At 37.8% G+C, this 22536-nt stretch overlaps 1 protein-coding gene across 1 annotated transcript in view; it reads right to left on the bottom strand.

Annotated features, from left to right (window-relative positions):
* Nucleotides 1-22536, bottom strand: part of VWA3B (von Willebrand factor A domain containing 3B) — a 2054405-nt gene that overhangs the window by 65167 nt on the left and 1966702 nt on the right. The window contains exon 29 of the mRNA XM_044071813.1: nt 20257-20378. Within this exon, the coding sequence (XP_043927748.1) occupies nt 20257-20378 (122 nt within the window). The remainder of the gene's footprint in view (nt 1-20256; nt 20379-22536) is intronic.

Raw genomic sequence — 22536 nt, 5'->3', positions numbered from 1 at the left:
CGTGTCTGTGTGTGTGTGTGTGTGTGTGTGTGTGTGTGTGTGTGTGTGTGTGTGTGTGTGTGAAAATAATCAAAAATAATCAAAACTAATTAATGTACTGAGATAGATGATGACAACTCTATAGGACACAAAAGAAATATGTGTTGACTTGGATACTATGAAAAATTAATTTCTTGCTATGTAGTTTATGTATCCTAATATACAACATAGAGTCAGACCTCTTATGCTTCTGTTGAAGAAAGCCTATAAGGGTTGATATTCATGGCTGGTCAAATAAAACTGAGTACTTATGGATTCAACCTCTGTCTAAATCAATTTGTGTGGAGTTTCATACAGAACTGTTGATTTAAACTGCTTGGAATAGGAATGGTGCACAGTGGGGAGGTAATTATGTTTTCTTCTTCTTCTTCTTCTTCTTCTTATTATTATTATTATTGTGACGACCCTCCTCTGGGCCAGTAATCAAGGGGCCTCATTCCTCACCACTGGCACCAGTGGGGGATGTTCACTGGGAGGATAACAGGTACACATACAGTATTTCCAGACGCAGCTCTCTAAAATGTGCAACTGTTTTGTTTAGCAAATGGGTTAACTATTGTGGTATAAAGTATTAAAGCAGTGTTAATAGCACAACAGGTTGCATACTTGTGTTTTGGTGCCGAAGGCTGTAGGTTCTACTACTCTCACAGCATATACATTTGTATTTGAAGGTGCTGCAGTCATGTGTATATCCTCCTTTGGATAGAGATGCCTATTAACCATGAACCTGTTTTTCAGTTTGCCATCCATTCCCTATTTCAACATACCAGCTTATATTTTTAATGTAACATATGCAATTTATTCTTCAAGGGAAGCAGGCACTGAATTTGTAGATGAAAACACACTGAAATATAAAGTTGTTTTCTAGCAGCAACCTCTTCATTAGATTCAGATTTTTTAATGTGGAATTATTCAAATGACTTTTACTTCTGCAGAGATTACGCATATTGACTGATATTGGTGGATTGTAATGACAGAAGTCTGAGTGGTCTTTTATGTTTGAAATGTTTTGAATTGGGCAGCTTTGTTATTACTGGTTCATATGTTTTGTTTCATTGTTTACTGCAAAAATGTTCAAAACTGTAAATTTAAAATGCAGTCTAACAAGTGCTGCTGTATTATACAAGGGATATAATTTAATTAATATATTTTATAATTGAATAAATCAGGAAGGTGAATCAAAGATTTTTTACATGTTCCTAAATGTGTGCATGGGGCCTATGGTTTGAAAACAGCCCAAAGGTAAACAACCTGCCACTGGCCAAATGCATTTTCTTTGAATGTGGGTTTCAGTACTGTTTAAATGAATGAGTTTCAAAGGTAGAGAAGTTTTAATGTTGTCTCCAGGCCAATATCACAAACTTCTGTACATAGGTCTGTCTATGTGTACAGCGTATATATGTAGTTAACAAGGAGAATGGTTTATACAGAGCATTTATAAGCAGAGCATGTAAAAGCATCGGAAGGTATATCTGAAGTGACTTCTGGTCATATAGGACTTGCAGATGAAAGGCTTGAGCTTTGTTGCCTAGCAAAGAGATTTGCTTTACAGCTGCCTGTCACGATGAGCTTCTTTTCTGTTCAGGTACACTGCATCTTCCATTATCAAAGAAAGAAAAGAAACAAAAAAAATATCCAAGTCTTGTACAAGAAGAATCCATAAGAAACTGAGCAAGAAATAAGAAATCTGAAAAGTATCTTTTAAAGACTTTTTCAGTCGAGGGCCGGAGAGAAAAGCTCCACATTAAAAATAAACAGAAGTTTACACTGGTAGTACAATTGTAGTTATGCAGAAAGACAAACACTTTCATAGGTACAGAGATATAAATCAAGCATATCACATTATATCATTTCAGCACAACATTTTTCATAGATCTTGACTTTGCAGTACAGAATGTAGCAAAAATCTTAAACAAAATTAGAATCCATGGTATAGCAGTGATCTTAAACAAAATTTTGATGGAACAGTCAGTGTAGTAGTACACAGGTATTAGATATTTAAGCAATAACCAATGACGTGGTGTGGTATATTGAAGATTTACCCACGGTTGGTGTGGTTTAATCATGACGGCGAAGCCTGAGTGATTAAACAAAGGCAACCATGGGTAAATCTTCAATATACCACAACCACGGAGTTGGTTATTGCTATTATACAATGACATTATTTAATAAAAAAAATACTTACTTTTCTTAAATAATGTCTTTGTACAGTGGCGGATTGCTGTTCTTCTGCCGGTTCTGGTATACTGCTTCTGCGTTTTGACATACTGCACATTGCTTATGGGACTTGCATTCCTATGCATACCCAGTACATCAAGGTTTTGAAACAGAAGCAGTGGAGAAAAGAAAGTCTCCATTGCTTCGTTTTCTCTCTCTTTTTTTTATTGTAAAAAAAAAAAAGGTTTTGGGACAGTTTATACCAACGGAAAAAAGTCCGGGCGACCTGACCTTTTTCTGTTGGTATGTTGTGGGGTTTACAACGGGCACACTGGTTGGGCTGGCCAATCAGCATGCACGTTTTAAAATAGTAATAGGGAGGAACTGTATAATTTGAAGTAATCTATACCAGATCATGGGGGCTTGTTGACTAAAGGATATATATTTTTTAGGCTGGGCTAGAGCAAGAGCATATCCATGTTTTGTTTAAATGTGCTTTAAGAATCTTTTTGAATTGTGTAATATTGATGGTCATTTTTATGTTTAGAGGGAGAAAATTCCAAAGTTTAGCTATACAGTTAGAATAGACAGCTTCTCCAGCAGTGTTGTTAGCTTTCGTAAATATTTATTAGGAATGTGTTATTGGAATGAAGGACACGATTGGCAGAGTATAGTTGAAGGAGGTTACACAGGGCAGGAGTTTTGTCTGGATGATGGAGCAATTGATGGGCCATGGACACTTGGTTGAAGGCTAGGAGGTTGGACAATTCTAACCAAGAGAGTTGTTTTAAGAGTTCTGCAACAATGAGATCTAAAAGTAGATTCCATGGTGAACTTTGCAATTTTATTGCAGCAGATGTCAAATTTGCTTAAGTTTGATTTTTTGATGTTGGTGAGTATAGGTAATGCACAGAGAAACGTGGAGATTAAGTGAGTTCTAGAAATTGTTGCTTCTGTGCTATTTGTGAGGAGTTTTTTTGTCTATTTAGTGATCCGATTTTTTTATGTACTTTGTTATTGCCTGGGCTATGTGTATGTCGAATTTCACGTTGCTATCTATGATTACTCCAAGAGGCTTGGTATGGGATACTATGGAAATGAGTGTATTTGTTGATGATATACTAAAGGAAGGGGGGCTGTTGAATCTTGTGGGGGTGAAAAAGCATAAGTTTAGTCTTAGTGGGGTTAAGAATAAACTGAGCATTAGATAGCCACAATTCTACTTCTAGGAATGACAGCTGGGTGATATATTGTAGTTGTTGGAGTCTGGAAGCAGCACAAATTAGGGTTGAATTGTCTGTGTACTGGACCAGTGAAGCATGTGAGGTAGCAGTATGTTGGTTGTTAGTAAATAGGATTAGGAGGAGTGGCCCCAGGATGGAACCCTGTGGTACTCCTAAAGTGACTGGCAGGAGAGGGGAGAGATTTTGCTACCATTTAATTGATTGCTGTCATCCAGCTAGGTAGTCCTGCAACCGTGTTATAGCAGAGTGGCTAAGATTAAGATTGCAAAGAACTGTTAGAAGTTTGTATGATAAACAGTATCAAAATCCTTAGATACGTCAAGAAATATCGATGAAACTAGTTTGCCTTCATTTCTAAGGTGATTTACTGTGCTAGTAAAGGCTATCAGAGCAGTAGTAGTGCTATGTTTTGGCCGAAAACCATGCTGAGTATTAGAAAGAAGATTGTTAGCTAAGAGATAATTAAGTAATTGAGAGTGAATGCATCTGTCTAAGACTTTGGATAGGTGGATAAGATTGCAATAGGACAGTAGTTGGATAGTTCTGTTAAGTTACCGCTTTTATGCAATGGGATAATGTGTGATATTTTCCAAATTGGGGGCACTTTTTATTCTGAGATGGATCAATTAATGAGAATGGAAACAGGGTCGGAGATGGCTTCAGCAAACATTTTTAGGTAGCCGGCAGGTAGTCGATCAGCTGCTAGTATTGTTGTTTTAATTCTTTTTAGATATATTTTATAGCATCTATGGAGATCAACTGGAAGGAAAATGAATTCTTGTCCTAGATAGTTTTTAAGTATGGAGGAGTACATGTAGAGCTGTTGCTCTTTGTAAGGGCCAATATGGTTCCATGAAGTATTTGTTGAATTGTGCTTCAATACTTTCTTTTGTGCTGTTCACAACGTGAAGGTGTATTAGCTTGCCCTGGCTGTAGATTTTTTTTTTTTTAATAGCAGACCAGATTTTTTGTGGATTATTTTGGTATTTAGTTTGGCTGGTGGTGTAGTGGTTAATTTTGTCCAGTCTGATTTGTTTTTTGGCTTTGTTGCGTAGTTACAGTTAAGCCTGTTTATTTATTGCAGTTTTATTGGTGTTCCACTTATCCTAAACGTTATCACTTATTTTTCTTAGTGATCTTGTTTCCTTGGTTAACCAAGGTGCATAGTTGGATTTTATTCTTATTGTTCTGGGAGGGGCAAGATTATCCAATATCCTAAGGAAAGTGGAATTGAACTCCATGGCTTCCTCTAGAGGTAGGTTTATAGGTTCATAGATTCATAGGTAGGTACTAGGCTATTAGCCCTAGAGCATAATTAAGCCTAGCCAAAATGTTTTGGCTTGCGCCTCCCGCGTGGTTTAGTTACCTGCTCCTCTGCCGAGCAGGGCCACAGAAGTGATTCTCGGGGTGAATTTCCTGTTCCCTATCCACTCATCAAGATTCTTCTTGAAGAGCACTAATGAGGAGCTCTGCCTCACATATATGGGGACCTTATTCCAGAGCAAGGGGAGTCTCTGGGACACAAATCTGTCCCTCCAACAAGTCCTGTTTATTGTTGAGGTCAGGTTAAGGTCCCTAGAGCATGTAGCTCAGGAAGATTGGGTTTTCCTTAGGGGGAGAATTCTCAGCAATTCGGGGTTTGACATAGCCTTATATGTCAGGCAGAGATCACCTCTGAGTAGGTGGTATGCAACCGAGTACAGATTAAGTTTTTTTAGCTTGGTGGCATAGGGCATCTGTTTTAGGCCCGTTATCCTCTTGGTGAGGTATTTTTGAGGCCTCTCCAGTTGTTGCGGGTGTCTAGTAAGGTACATCCTGAATGGGGTATTGTACTCGATAATGGGTCTGAGTGATGAGTAGAGGGGGACAATAACTTCTTTTTTTCTAGATGCAAACCCCTTCGTGATAAGGTGGGCCACGTAGAAGGATTTTCTAACTACTTTAGCGATATGGTTATTGAAGGAGAGGTTACTATCCACCTGGGTCCCTAGGTTTCTTATCACACTCTCTGTGTTATGCGGTTATGATGGACATTGTCAGACGTAATTAGCATGTACTTACTGTGGATCCCATTACAGCCAGCATAGTTGGGGAGGAACCATGTTTTGTCTATAGAAACAGCTTAAATTTGAAACGACTTTTGTGTAATGACAAAACCAAATATGTTGGTGATGTTATGAGTGTGAGGGATTCAAAACTTGGCACCTTTCCTTGTGGACACTGCAACATGTCTAGCATGATATCCACAACACAGTGTTTCAGTCACCTTGTCCTGGATTTCAAGTTTTCTCGCAGGTTTAATGCCACCTGCGGCAGTAGCAATTTAGTGTACCTTGCCAGCTGTAAGTGCTGTGATTACTTCTATGTTGGTAAGACCTCTAGGAGGTTGAAGGATAGGATATATAATCATCTCTATGACATTAAGAACATGCACTTACAGAATGCCTTAGCAAAGCATGTTGCTGTTTTTAATTTACATAGTTTTAGCTTCATGGCCTTACAGCTTGTACATAAGAATAAGAGAGGGGGTAACTTAAATAATCATCTGGAGTCCACTGAGTTGAAATGAATTCTGAGATTACATGCACATATTCATCCTGGGTTCAATAACTGTGTTAGCATAAAACCTGCACTGGAGGCACGGTCCCTTAAATGACCAAGTGAATAAATGAATTTGTTATTAAGTTAATAAGGAAACCGGTTTTTGGTTACTAGTTTCCTATGCCTTGCACTTTGTCTTTTTTAGCTTCTGTTGTTTTTTACTTTGTTTTAATTGTCTCTATTTAAATTGATTAATTGTTGGTTATTTTAATTAATTGATGCAATTCACTGGTATTTAATCTGTGTTGTTTGTTCTTTTGTATGATCTGATGAAGCGTGAGTTGTTCACGTGAAAGCACTTATCCTGTTTTACTTCTGTGAATAAATCAATACTGGATTTTAGAGCCGTGGTGGTCCTATCTTGCTATTTTTGCCTGATTACTCTCTTTGTTAAGTGAGCTGCCACCTATGTGGTAATTCATGGGTACTTGCTTTTTCCCGAAGGGGATGACAATGCACTTTATGGCATTTAGCTTGAGGCCATGATTTTGGCACCATGCACCTGTTTCAATGAGACCCTTTTGAAGGATATCTACAGCAGTAGGAGTCTCAATTATGGCACCCAGTATGCAGTCGTCTGAGAACTTTGTTAGCCATAGTCCCTCTGTGTTTGCTTGTACCTCGAAGAAGTAAATACCGAACAGGAGAGGTCCCAAGACTGAGCCCAGGGGTACTCCACTTGTTACAGGTTTGGATTCAGACCTAGCGTTTCCTATTTTCACTGTATGGCTTCTGTCCGTGAGCCAGTTAGCAACCCATCTTGTAACATGGGGGTTTATATTTAGGTTAGTGAGTTTGTCTATAATTCCAGAGTGGGGAATGGTATCAAAGGCTTTCACAAGGTCAAGGTATGCCGTGTGGACCACCTTTCCCTCACTGATTGCTTTGGTGACCATCTCGAAGAAGTCAACCAGGTTTAGGAGACATGAACTCCCTTTATGAAACCAAACTGGGTAGGGTCTAGAGTTTGTAGGTTCCCAGTGTTGTTGCTTATGAGTTCCATGATGATGCGCTCCATGGCCTTGCAGACGAGGCTCGTCAGGCTGATGGGGCGATAGTTCCTGGGATCGGTGGTGGCTCCTCCCTTGTGAAGCAGGACAACCAATGCCATGCGCCCCTCAGGGGGCACATAGCCTGAGGTGAGGCTGTGGTTTAACATGGTATTTAGGTGAGGGATTAGTTCATTTTGGAGTTCATGTAACACACAGCCTGGGATGCTGTCTGGATGCTGGGTTTTTTGCTTTAGAAAGTGCCGTTTTCACCTGTGTGTCTGTGATTACAGGGGCAGCACAATCTTCTGGTATAGATATGGGCCCTTTAGGGGGTCAGGGTGGGGTAAAGTTTGCACTGAACTTATCTGCCAGTATATTGGTGATATTAGTTGGTTCCATAAATTTTGAACCATTATGCTGTAGCTCAGAGCAGATCTGAGAGTTGCCATTTAGGTTCTTGATATAGCTAAAAAATGCTTTGTGGTTGTCTTTGGTGTCCATTGCAATTTTTCTTTCAAAGCTTGCCTTAGAGGATTTTATAAGGGATCTTAGCTTTTTGCTAAGGTTGGTTAGGGAGCTCCTCCATTCCTGGGTTTTTACTCTTTTTTGTAATAATTTCTTCCTTCTATAATAAGCTTGTTTATGGCTGGGGTCAACCAGGCTGGTTTCCTTTTTTTTGGAGGAATGGGTCTTGGTTTTGTTTGGGATAGCACGGTCCATGCACTCATGTAAGTGCTTGTAGAGTGCTTTTGTGTAGGCTACAGCAGATTCAACCAAATTGTCATTCTGCATGGGAGTAATGAAGTTTGCCACCTCTGTCTTAAGTAGCATAAAGTTTGCTTTGGAGAAGTTTTTCACTGTAGTTTCCTGTGTGTGTGTGTGTGTGTGTGTGGGGGTATGTGGATATCGAGGGTGATGAGTTTTATGGTCTGATCTAACCAACGAGGAATTTACCTCGGGTATGGAGCACTTCTCCCATTTTGGTGATGGCCAGGTCCAGTATATTGTTGCCCCTTGTGGGGGTGTTGATAAGCTGGTCCAGGGCATTTGAGTTAATATATTCCAGGAAGCATTGAGCAAAGGTATTAGTACTTGAGTAGTTTTCCCAGTTGATGTTTGGGTAATTGAAATCACAAAGTATTAGGGTGTTTGGTTGGACCATCGTGTTTTCCAGTACCTCGAGGAATGAGGAGTGGAGGTCTTGGGGCAGGGATGGTGATCTGTAGTAAGCTACAATCTGGATTGCAGTTTTGCCCATTGTCAGCTGCACTTGGATTATTTCTGAGGCATCATACTTTGCAACTTGTCTGGAGGTGTGGTTATCCTTGATGAATATGGATACTCCTCCTCAATTGGTGTTTTGTTCCGGGTTTTGTGGCTGAAATGTATGGTATGAGTTGTAGCCTGGAATCGCTGGAGTGCTCTCTTGAGATCTGAACCAGGTCTCAGTTACTGCACAAATATCGATGTTCTCCATTGTGAGAAGAGCCTTGAGTGAGTGCATTTTGAGGTTTAAACTCCTGGCGTTGAGCAGCATTACCCTCAGTTTTTTTGTCACTGGTACTTATTATGGCGGTGGGTTTGTCTTTTGAGCCTTGCCTAAAAAAGGCACTATGGGGGTGGCAAGAGCCTTGGCCAGTGTCCTGAATCTCAGGGGTGACAGGTGCAAGCCATCTCTGGCAAAGCATCATGGCTTGTCGAGTATGTCATCCCAGGCAGACAGATACTGGATCCCCTTTGAATGACACCAGAAACTTAGCCAATTGTTGAAATTTATAATTTTTTCCTTGTACTGAGGTATCATTCTTGGTGAAGGTAAGATGCTACTCAGGGCTAGGGTAATACCCGCCTTGGTTACATGAGCAGAGAGCTCTTCTATGTCTCTTTTCATGTTTTCCAGGGAGGTACGTCTCAGGTCATTCACACCAACATGGACAATGACAGAGTCATATTTGTACTTGTTATGGAGTGTCCTGAGTGCCTGCGTGATGTGGTGAATTCTGGCACCCAACAAGCAGCTGACAGTAACCTTCTCTTTGTCCAGACTGGTGAGTGGGACATCAGAGTGCCTGACTATGGAGTCTCCTATTACAAGTGTGTTAGGTATGATGTTATGCCTTATGGACCGTGGTTGTGTGGCACACTAGTTTTGGAGGTTATGTGTTGGTTGTGGTGTGTTTGTGGGTGGAGGTTGCTTGCGTGTCTGCTTTGGAGGTCTCTATTGTTTCTGCAGATTGTTATTTAGAGCCTCCGAGTATGTCTTTGTCTATCTATGTGTGGGATTTGCAGTTGCAGGTGTGGTGGGTCTATGTGTAGTACGTGCGGTGTTGCAGGTTGTTACCTTCTCCTCTTGACTGTCTATTCCAGTCATGGCTGGAGAGAGTTTTGCCTTAAGTTTGGTTGTGTAAGTGCATCTCTTGCAGATTTTGGTGTCATGTGGTAGGAGGTGAGGGTTGTCTGTGTACGTGAGGCAGTTGTGACATTGCCTCAGGATGCCCAGATTCATCAGGTGAACAGGAGATTACACTGAGAACTGGCCCTTGGACATGCCTGAATGGGTTGAGAAACTTTTTCTTGTTAAGTTGGTGGGGGAGAGTAATTTGACTATTCCCTTCAAACAAATGTTGGGGATCGAGTACTATAGTGTATTAGTGCTTCTGTCACTTTTTAGAGTAAGTGCTAGACCGGAAATGCAGATTTGAGTGCTAAAACTGGAAGAACTGGCTAGTACTAAGGGAAAAACTGAAGAGCAGACTCTGTGGAGATGGGGATAGTTTAACCCTAGCTAACCGCCGCTGCGCTACGTGCAAAACCACACAATGTGTTTTTTATATCAGAAAGATGAAAGAGATAGAAATTAGCTCAAAATGGCCAATAAAACTACAATTTCTGGGCTGAAACCACTCCTCCAAGGACAGGTAGGCTGTTCAAGGCTCCCCACTCTCACTGGTGAACAGAGAAACTTCCTTCTATCCAAGTAAGGTATGGGCAACACAGAAGCTTAAACACAGTCCAGGTATCAGCAGATACCGGGCTTTTCTAGCTTAAAAAGGCAGGAAATAGGAAGATTTTTTTTTTTCAAAATTAAAACAGATACAGCAGAAAAAACACTTTTAAAGTACAGAAATGGCTGTCACACTTGAGTGTGGAGCCAATAACAGTCAAATAATGCAATTTAAGACAAAAAACACTTTTTTTAAAGTGCAGGCAGAGGTGAGAGGTGACCAATTACAGTGTTTTAGGGTGGATATGAGGTCAGCAGTGGAGAAATTTATTTTTTTACAAATCTGGTGATAAGTATTGAGTTTAGATGGATTCATATGATATCTGAGTAAACAGGTTGAATGGTGGTCACTAAGGGTGTCTGGGAGACACCCGCAGTATAGAGAGGATAAAGGTCTATTAGTTAGTGTCCAGTCCAAGATAGACTGCCTATTAGATGATTTGTCAACTCTGGTAGGAAATTTACTTATCTGAGAAAAGCCGTAAAGATTTATGTGATTGGTAGGCTTAAGAGAATCACATGTATACCAATCTATATAGAAATACCCCATTATGATGGCTTCCTGTGGTAAGGTGTGCCATGTCCACTGGAGAATTTGTTCAACTGTATTGAGATTATTACCTGGGAGAATATGCTCCTACTATATTTAGGTGTTTTCTCAAATTAATTATTAGTTACACACTATATGCATGCTCAGATACATACAATTATTGATATATAGCCACTGAACTCCTAAAATGTATGTGGCTAATATTTTCTTAAAAAAGGGATTACCCTTTAAGACATTTAGAGCAATTAGGACTTGTGATGGTTTAAGAAAGGCAGTTGTATGAGAACAACCTGAAAACTTAAGATATAAAACAGAAGCTAGCAAGTCAACCTACAGGTAACTCAAATATAAGCTATGGATAACTATGAAAACTATATGTGTTCTACCCATTTGCTGAAAAGCAAAACTGGTTTCCTTATGAAATGTTGAACTGAAAGCAATTTCATTTTCTACCAGCCACAATCTCACTTTGTTATATGAGTCTGAACAAAAACTGTGTTGTATGGTTTAAAGTCTATAGACTGGTGCTTTATCAACATTCTTGGAAGTTATTAGCGTCAAGTTACATTATATTTATGTGTGTGTGTGTGTGTGTGTGTGTGTGTGTGTGTGTGTGTGTGTGTGTGTGTGTGTGTGAGACATACACATGAACACATAAATACAAGGCAGGTTCTTCTAAGCAAAACAATGGCTTGTGTTTTAACTAAATTAATGGCAAAGATCTTAACTTAGACTTGCAGTGATGGGAAACAGCTTCTGTTGGTAGCTGTTTCTCTAGATTCCTCTGGCAGGAAAAAAATTCTAGCTTCTTCTCTAAGGTCTTGGTTGATACTGTTGAGAAATATTTCTTCCCTTGATACCTAGCCCCTTTTCATGAAGGCCAAATGCTCTCTGGCCAGGCTTCTCTAAACCTTCTTTTTACATTGCAGCCAATATCTTGTTAATCAAGTCTATTCTGACTATTATAGTAAGGTACCTTTTTGTTCTTAAAGAAACAGGGTTGACCTAACAGAAACAATCATTTAATCTAAAGAATGCCATTCTGCTTACAATGGGCTATATAAATCTGCCACAAAAAGTTATACAATTATTTATACATTTTTGGTCATTCATAGTCTTCCATTTGTAGAGAATCACCATGCTATATTACAATTGACTCTACTCAAGTTGAAACCATCAGTTGCATGCCTACAGGATGGGCTGTATGCCCAAGTCAGGCCATCTGCATTATGATGGGTCAGACTTGGCCTATGCTAGACTTGATAATTGAAAATCTGCAGCCCACTTAGTGTAGTTAAGACTTATGTCTTCATCTTCTTCAGCTCATGCACCTGGGCCAGTGTCAGCTTTTATAATGCTTTCCTACTTCCTACAAACTCTATAGTTCCCATTTGTTCCTTTTTTGGGGGAGGAGGGGACTGACATTATGGTTTTGCTGTACTCATTTTATGGTCTCCTCAATTATTTTTATTTATTTTCATTATACAGGTAGGTGGACTGGTCCAACCATCCTTTTCAGCTCCAACCCGGGCCATAAAGGAAAGACAAGACAGAATGAAATTATTACAAACAATATTCCTAATGGTAGAACAACAAGAACATGAACACCAAGATATTACAATGAAAAGATGTATATACAAAATAATTGTACATGAAATATTGAAAAGTGAACTATAGACTAAATGTATTGCAATACACAGTGTTGTAACAATAAATCCTAGTAATAACAGGCTAATAAACCAAGTAAAAAATCCAGCCAATAGTTGATAGACCAAGCTAAAGCTACTACCAAAGTAACATACACTAAATAATACACATTAGATCTACTTTAAGCTATTTCATTACTGCTTTCGGTATGGCGTTTCTTCGGGCGTTTAATATTCTGTAGAGTTTTAAGCTACCTTTTCGCACAAAATAGTCTTACCATAATTTTGAATCAGATTTACTCTGTAAGGCAGATCTAAATATATGCCCTTGCTCCCTAATAGAAACACCCTAACTTCTTGTTTCTGTGGCTTAGATAGGCTGTCATTTACTTGAACTGCAGGCATAGAGATCATTTTCCTTTCTTCACCAGATTTATTACTACACTGCTAACTACAGAGGTGTGTGCTTCCTTCTGTAGTTTCAGAAGAGTGATATGGTATAGCTGTTTTGGTTAACTCCTATCATTCTGTCAAGCTCTGTAACTTGACTCATATTTTTTTCTCTGTTTTTCAAATGGACCCTGTCTTTTAGCCAAAAATGTATTTTCTGTTGATGGAACCAGAACAAGTACCTGGTCTTCAGCTTTCAATTCTCATTTTCTTGTATGTCTATTATATACTCTTTATTATGTGCATAAAGTAACCTTAATTTGACACAGCAGGGCATCCTGCATCCCTGAAATTGAGGTCTTCTTTGTTTCTTTTTCGTTTTGTTTTTTTTTGGAAAAATTACAAATTTTCCAAGTTGTTGAAATATTTCAGCTGCACATTTGACTCTCTGAATCAAATCTTTCTGTTGTAACTTTAATGTCTAGCTTCTTTACTAGTACCACACATCACTTTTCCACAGGAAATGTTGTACACACATTCTACATTTTATACTTTAAACTTCTGCTGTCTTCACAACCCTTACTTGTATGTATAATTTCTGGATAACTTTTACTAACATCACTACATGTTCCATCTAAAGTGCTTTCCCTCTGGGTGTCTACTTTACTCATACTGTTTATCTTTATCAAAATTTATTGCATTATGCCGTTATGAAAGCCCAAATGTTGCATGTGAAATTATTTTATCTTGCCCATTAGAACTATGTTTTGTTACACTCACCTCACTTTAATTTTGGGATTTACTTACACACTTTAAAAATGTTTCTTGTAGACTATCAACAGTTTTAGTTGTGATACTGATAGCATAACATCTGATCTAACCTTGCCACTTTCTTGTTTGACCACAAAGATGCTGCTCAGCATAACTGATGCATTCTATACCTTTCATGTCAACCTGCTTTCAATGAATGTCTTGCTTTATTATAGGCACATTGGGAATGTCTGCAGTTTTCAAACTGTATGTCTTATCTCTTAGAATTTTCAGGTTTCACCCACTACATAATACAAAGCTATTAACTCATTTTGGATACTATATTTGATTTCCTATGGACTGTTGGCAGGCAATCTTTCCCCTTGGATCCCTCTCAGATGGACCTTTTGCACAGCTGCAAAACTAACAGCATCAGACCTATTCAATCTAGGGACTTGAACCTTGTTTGGACATATTGCAGGGACAGGTATGTGTCTCAAAGACTTTACCTTCTCTGGAACAGACTTCCCATTAATGTGAAGCAGAGTTCTTTCCTAATCTGATTCAAACATAACCTGGACCAGTGGATGGGAAAATGGAAATGCACCCCAGGTCTAGCATCTATGTCTCTAATGGACAGAGGCATACCCTAGTTACATAAACCCCTTAAAATAACCATTAAGGTTAAGACAAAATATGTGTGGAATACAATTAGGATGCATGGCTAGATTTATAAAGTCTCTAGTGGTCATTAACCTAGTGTACATCTATGAACCTATTCCTCAGTGTAGAATGTTCAGATCTCCTCTATTACATAATGCAGACATATTACTTTTTTTTTATTCCCCAGTCTTATGGTCCTCTACCCTCTCATTCTGATTCTGTGTTGCCACTCTGAGGGATATGTTTCTCTGACTACTTAAGTTATCTGCCTTTTTTGCATTTTGGCCAATACTGTAAACCTATTTAGATCACTGCTGTGGTCTTCTAGCAAACATCCTTACTCTTTGTACCAAGTCAATTTGTAACTCGAAGTATGGGTAAGAAATAGGAAAATTTTGTTCAGATTCTTCCCCTGGAACTTCTAAAACTTCAACTATATTTCTTGTTCTGTTCATAGAGTTATCTCCAAACTCTGCCTTCTTTACATTTAACTAGCTTACCTGAAGGTCAGCTACCTAGGGTGTTTCCTGAAAGTCAGCCAGTCATGATGTATAGGGTACCGCCTCCTAACCTATGATTCAGGTACTGGAGTCTCAGTGCCTCGTGCTTTTCATAGAAAAGGCAATTCATTTGATGCTGCTAAGTATGCCTCTACAGCATCTGAGTTTTCTTGTTACATTTCTTTATGAAACTGATGCACAGAACCCTATTCCCATTCCTTAGACTTCCTACATTTTGGCTCAACAGGAATATCATTAGGTTTCTGTTTAAGGTTATTCTCTCTCTCTCTTAGCATATTCTACCTTATTCTCTTGTATGCTCTATGCTGCTCTCCCTGTATCTAATTTACTTAATTTGTTAATTTGTTTACTGGGGTAGTACACTAATCACAATAGACCATTTGCAGGCACAGCCTGGTTCAAGATGAAAAACACCACACTTTAGCTGTCTTTTTCTTCGCTGTGTCACTATCTCTCAGAAAAAGTAACCTCAAATACCTATTTATCTTCAGTCTTTCTTATTTATAAATACATGTTGCCAAGAATCTTCCCTAGTTTGATTTTTTTTTTGTCTTGTACTGACAGAAGTGGGTCTAGAACTCTGACGTGGTACTACTTCCCCTCTTTTAGTATTCAGGTGAATTATGTCTTATTGTTATATTTCTCCTTTTTGACACCTCCCTCCTGCAATGAAGAAGTTAGCTAAAAGTTGTGCATTCTCCTTACTTCCTAATGTTAGACCCTTAGAATGTATCATTTCTGTGTTTCCTTCTCTCTTGTTCTGTTAGGCACTTCAACTTCCTGCTTTACAACACTTTCAAGTTGTAATACTACTACTTCTCTTTCTGCTCTTTAATATTTATGCTTCAGTGATGTTACTACTCTCTGCTCTGCAATATTTTCAGGCTGCAGTATCCTATTGTTTAAGTTCCTCCTTCTGCTGGTTCTGTTATTGCAAACTATTCTGACACACAACAGGTAGCAATATAATTTAGTGTGCAAACTCATCTCAATTAAAAGATTGCATTTTTGCAGGCTGCTTAGCATAGGCATGTGTTGACATATATCTTTAAAAGTGTACATTATTTTTCAAATTGTTATACCTTTAACACTTTCTAATAATATACCTTGATTTTTTGTTTGATTCATAGATTTTAATTTGTGCATCTGGAGGTTATCTCTTTTTTCCTAAGTTAGGCAGAGGCACATCTGCAGACTTATTTACTAGATTATTTACCCTCTCCCCATAGGGTGGTCTACCAAAAGAACCATCATCTTCCATTGTTCCACAAGTTTTTATAAAGGTGTTTTTGCACCATTTATTTTTTTGCAGTAATTATGCTCTAATCATGTAAATTGAGCTTTCTGGTTGTAAAATATGTGTCCTAAACTGTGTTTTTAAGAGATTCATTGATTCATTGCTTAATTGATCTATTAACTTTTCAGCCAATCATAACTTGTACTAAAGTATAAATAGCTTTTTGGAATGGCAGTATGGTTTTTAGTTCTGATGAAGTCATTATTCATGATGAAAGCACTCAACTATTTTATTATTTGACTGTGCTTGTTTCTAAATAAAGTGGAGGTTTTTCAAATGGCCATTGGGTGCATTACATTCAGTAACTAATTAAACAAGCCTGTTCATGCTAATACAGCCAGGTGTGTTTCTGTTCATAAACAAACAAGTACACTGCAACAGAGACACTTATTTAATTTAAGCAAACACCATTCTGCTTATAACAGGCTCTTTATAATGCTGCTATATACATTATTTACACAAATAATTACTCATTTTAGATCCCTTGTTATTTTCTGATTAGTGAGAACTAATGTGCTAAAAAATATACACAAAATGTACAAGTTAAGAGGCAAATACTCTGTACATCTGACAAATCCTGCTAGAAAAAAAACATGCAAACTGTTGTAACAAGACTGAAATAAACAAATCATGCATCATATAATAGGTATCCATTGAAACTAGAACCTCTGAAGACAGTACCCATTTGTGTCCCTTACATCTGTTATAGTGAGTAACACATTAGTTGGTTGAGAATAAGAATAGTATACTCTGCTACATATATATTGGAGCTTAGCAGGTTATATACCTGCTTAAATTGGAATGGCAGCTGAAACCATTTGGTAGGGACTAAGGTGACAGTGGCTGTACCTTAGTTTTGGAACTTGGTTGTAGGATTGCATAATCAGTAGGTTGTTCTTTACTTACCCACAGTGCATACTGTGAATGAACGTACCACCAGCAAATGTTAACAACACAAGAACATAACATAAGTGCTTTGTTCAAACCGCATTGAACTTCATCAGATATAAACCATAAAAATTCACAGGTTTAAATAGCAGCACAATATACCTGATTGGTCTCTGGACTACCCACATCCTTCTTTTTTGTCTTAGAATAAAATTCCTTCCTTAAAAAAACTGAACTAATCACATATTCATTTAACATATTTCACTCAATAATTTAGTCAATTTTTAATTATATAATTATACTTAAAATTAAATGACATTCATAATAATTCATAACTCATACAATGCTTCCATAAATCCTCCTGAAAACCAATTACCAGAAGAGCTTTATAATTCAGTAACTGATAATATGCATGGTGGAAATGTTAACAACGGGGATACGATATAGTTTAACCAGCAACATTTTCCTGAACTTAGAAGATCTGAAATATTAAGGAGGAGAAATAACAGTTCACCACCATATTCAACAGTGGTTTTTAGCCACCATGCCCCAGAAACAAACAATGGCAAACACAAAACAACCCCCAACCCCAGGATTCTACCAATCACAATGGAAATATCAGAAACCAGTGGACTAAGTATGGGAAAATGCATGGATCCAATGAAAAAAGACTGAGTTCAGGTGAAATAATTTATAATCATGATATGGATTTTAAAGTATATAATTTTTCTGGAACAAAATTTGAAGTAGACATTGCCGATTAGTTAGCAAAAGGTATGACCTTTATACCAAGTACTCATTCAAATGTAATGGATGTTATAATTGATTTATTTAAGGAAAAATAACTTTAAATTAATGTGTGAAGAGAATTCAATAAATAGTGCTGCTAACAAATTTGGAATAAGTAGTACTTATAATCCACCCCTACACCCCCTTTTAGTGGTTTATGAGATAATTTGTGAGTTGGATTTTAGGAGTTTTTTTACCTCTGAACAAGGTAAACATATAGATGATTTCAACTTGACTAGTGAAGAGAAAAGTCTTGTGAGATATTTAAAACAACAGTATAATAATTAAAAACTGACTACATTATTGAGTGAAATATGTTAAATGAAAATGTGATTAGTTTAGTTTTTTTTAATGAAGGAATTTTATTGTATGATGAAAAAGAAGGGGGTGGGTAGTCCAGGGACCAATCAAGTGTATTGTGCTGCTATTCAAACCTGTGAATTGTTATGGTTTATATCTGATGAAGTTCAATATGGTTTGAACGAAACCGCTTATGTTATGTTCTTGTGTTTTTAACGTTGTGGATAGTATGGTTTTCTTAAAAGATTTTGGACACATTCGCTAGTGGTACATTCATTCCCAGTATTGTTTTCAGCAGTGCCATTCTCATTTTTTCTCACTGTTTTTTTCTGTTTTGTTTTTATTTTTTACCCACAATGCATAATGCACTTCCATGGTGTTTAGTGGACTAACTAGGGCTAACATGTATTGTACGTACTGAAGTGCGTGCACTACAATATACTGTCATTTGTTAACTTTTTCCTTAATAGGCAGGTAGTTTGCCTTCTGAATCATCATAAAGTAGCCCTCCTCTTTGGTTTTCTTAGCATGCACCTGCAGATTTTGTTTGTGAGCTTTTGAACGGCTATTTGGAAACAGACAGGGTACAAACACAGGTAGTCCCATATTCATGTAACAGAAAGAGATCTTCTGCAATTGCTGTTTTTGCTTTTGTGCATACACATTATTCATTTCCAGAATATGTTTATTTTACTTTTGAAATCACCACTTTATAACTTAAGTGACAACATGTTACCAAGATGTAGCTCCACGTATTTCAAAGTGAATGCCCATTACATGAGAGACCTGTCTGGTGGTGATATATGCCATCATGACAGGACTTTCTAAGTTGACTTCAAACAACAGGCATTTTCAACTGGAGTCTGTTCACATGTACATATATATAATGAACAAATTCACTACCTATTGGCTATCAAGGAGCTTGATGCACTGGATCCCATGTTGGAACTTATGGAAAACCACGTAGGTATCCAGTTCCTTCTTAAATATATGGATTGATGGATTGAGTTTAAATAAGGGAAAGTTACTCCACAGATATGAGAGTCTTTCAAGTGTGAAATTCTCAAATTTTATGTCTGATATTATTTTTTAATGAGCCTGAGTGTTTCCTTGTATTCAGGTTTCAGATAGTAAAGGTCCTTTACTGCTAAGTATGTCAAGCATATATCATCTCTAAGACAGATAACAGAAGACAGACAGTTGCTGTAGTCTTCAGATATATGACAATTCTTGATACCATTCACTTATTTTTGTGATAAATCTTTATACCTTCTCCAACTGCACCAGATGTCAGTGAGGGGGACACACAACATGGTGTAGTATTCTATACTTGGTTTGATAACAGCTGTATACTAGAAGACAGTTACCTCACTGGTACAAGTCTTGAACCTACATACATTCAAGTAGGTGACTCCATACTACATAGGGAGAGTAGCAGCTATAGGAATACCAAATGAAGTTATAATCTGTAAAAACGGAAAGGCTTTTACTATTTTGTTAACTCTTAGCTGTTGCTCACCAACAGTATGTTAATCTGGTGGGTGTAGTCAAATTCCAAAATGATGCATTTTTTTACAGTGAAGGCACCATTTGTGTGTAATGTTAAATGTCATTTGAAGTCAGTGGTGTCAGCAGGGTTAAGGGCAGTGCTCTCAGTTTTGCAATCATCTGCATACTCAGGGGACCAGACACTGAATTCAGTTTTAATGTCTAAGAAAAAGATAGCCAAAAAAGAGTGGCCTCATTACAGAAGCTTCAGGTACTCCACAGAAGATAGATGATGATGAAGATAGGAGTCCTCCTGTTCTTAAAAGTTGTGTCCAAGCATATACATAAAATGGCAGTCCAAAGTTATTACAGTTTCATTTAACTTTAGATCCTTTTATCATAGGGCATGGCGCTGAACATTATCTACATCAGCTAAGCTGCAGAGACAGATAAACTTTCATTCAATGTGGTAGCCACATTCAACTAAATTAGCAAGGTTAAGTATACAAGACTGGCCTTTGTCAAAACTCTAATGGGTTACGAAATTCTGTTGTCATACCTTTATTTTTGTTACATTATTTTGCAGATATTCTTTGACAAAAGATTTTTTGGCTGATTAATGCTAGATAAACATGTCAGCAGCAACAGAATGCTTTCCTGCTAAGTATTGTGAAATGGTACTGTGTAAATGGAATGTTAAAGTAGCGGGAGCCTAAGGACTGCATCTTGAAGCGCTTCTGCCAAAGATTTGCATAGAAGAGACAAAATACCACATACCTTTCCTTGGAAGACTCATTACAGAGGTTTTCTGCTAAACAGATGTCATCGAAAACTTCAATTACACATCAGTGACTGACTTTTGGGAAGGGTCATGAAGATACAATCTGCAAGGTTAGCTGAAATCATGATGAATGAATGCTAAAACTGACACACATACCTTTATTACCACTTGCAAGTCATCTGCATCAGCAATAATGTCTTCCCTCCAGGCTCTGTCTATGCCTGTTGTCCTACTACGTACAAAATAGCTGTCATCAGTACAATCGTGGACAACATTCCCTATAAGAAAATACATGCAGCAGTCACCAAACAGTGTAGAGCAATCACTGTTTTACTCAATATCTTTTATCTTACACTTTTATGTAGTTGTTAGAAGCTCCACTGTGACCCTAAATGTAAAAAGTCTGTATCCGAAATTGAACAAAAGAATGTTAGAAGTTCTTCATGAAAAAAGGGATATTACTTCATGCTTTTGTATCTGATTTCTTTGACAGTTTTTCACTATTATTCCCTTATTTTTACACTAATGATAGAGGTTCTAGGAGTTAACATGTGCAAACTATAATCAGAGCTGACACAGAGGAAGACATTTACTGTAACATACATATAATGGACACTTGATATAACCACATACATATTCAGTGGTTAGGGTCATATCAAACTGATAATGTTGGCACCAGAATAAGGCAACTCATAACTTACTAGAGGAGAATATATCATTGTTTGTTTTAGTAAGATATGAAACAAGCTAAGGCCAGGCTTATATAAAAAGAGAAACTTCATTCCACACTGAATGAGGAGAGTGTTTTTGTCATGACTGATTCATGTCTTCACAACTGATATGTCAGGTTTTGTGAATGCCTCAAACATGGACTGTTTAGTCAAAATAAACAAAGACCAAAACAGACATTTATAAACTCATATTTCAAAGCACGCGTGTGTGTGTGTGTGTGTGTGTGTGTGTGTGTGTGTGTGTGTGTGTGTGTGTCTGTGTCTGTGTGTGTATACACACACACACACACACACACACACACACACATACACACCACACAAAAACAGACACACACAAAAATAGACACACACACACACCACACAAAAACAGACACACACACACACACACACACACACACACACACACACACAAACATACACACGCATTCTCTTCATGGTCACTGATGGCATCCTCTTAAAAAAGCAGCAAGTGAAAACCATTGAAAAATTACAGTGTTTCAGATGGGAAACAAGCAAATTCTTGCAAAACACAATAATTGCTTCAAACAGCTACCATTTCTCAGTGAAAGGACAGCTACTGCACTGCTTGCCTACAAATAATGCCTGTAATTCAAAAATGCCTAACAGAAGTGATAGCTATCAAAGTCTTTTACATGAAGAACTTCTCAGTTAAAACTAATGATTTAACTGAAGAAATCATCTACACAGCTATGTATAAATTTTCAATATCTAACTAAGAAGTGTCACATTTAGGGAGTAGCTTTCAGTCAATTAGCTACTTAACAGGCAATTACTAGGCACTATGCAAGATCCAAAGCAATCATACAATTATGCATAAGAAAACAAACAAGCCGAGGTAGAGTTTATGATGAAAAATAAATAAGATTATTGGAGCACTTACAAGGATACTTACCAACATCAGTAAAACTTTAAGTCAAAAGTAACTTTAGAAATCTCTCTGAGGAATGGCAGCCTCAGAGCCACTATTGTGTCAAATTCAAGAGGTCCATTGTATAGAAAGAAAAATAAAAATGCCCCTAAGTCTGTAAATACACCTGAAAACTACCAACAGACATAAGGAGGCAAAGGGAAATGTCCAGACTGGTTGATGGTATTAGCAGCTCTTGCAAGACAGATGGACCCAGCAAGAGACCCTGTAGGTACTTGCAGAATATTTCAGTGTGCGGTAGACATGAGAGCTACACTTTACTACTGGCTTCCAAGTACACTGAAAACACAAATAGCTGAAGTCTAACTGTGCAAACAAATATTCTTTTGTCAAAATCATCTAGCACATAGACTAGCACATACACCATTGTACCTAAGGATGATAATGTCAATTACTCTGGATACACAATTCTAGCATTAGGCATCCTAGGACAGTAAAGTGGTAAAAAATCTCCTTACTAGAAAAATGTCACTCTGTAGACTTTGTTCTCACAATGTGGACAGTCTGACGGCAATTTGGTCTGTATGAAAAATAGCACTGCAAAACTGTGAGAAAAAGGGGGCAATTTCAGAAAGTTCTTCTTGTACCTTATAATGTAACACAAATTAGGAGACCAGGGCTGCCTGGCCCATAGTGGTTACCAGTAGAATTGTTGTGCTGGACAACCTGGTATTCCTACAACATTTTGATAATGACAGGAATAGCAAGCAGACAGTGACCTGTATAGTCCTGTGGACTGACTGGCTGACTGACTTA

Source organism: Protopterus annectens, chromosome 5.part0, assembly GCF_019279795.1.
Source record: "Protopterus annectens isolate FY-2018-M chromosome 5.part0, PAN1.0, whole genome shotgun sequence".
Lineage (NCBI taxonomy): Eukaryota > Metazoa > Chordata > Ceratodontiformes > Protopteridae > Protopterus > Protopterus annectens.
The sequence above is the reverse complement of the archived record's forward strand: the minus strand, read 5'-3'. Positions and strand labels throughout refer to the sequence as shown.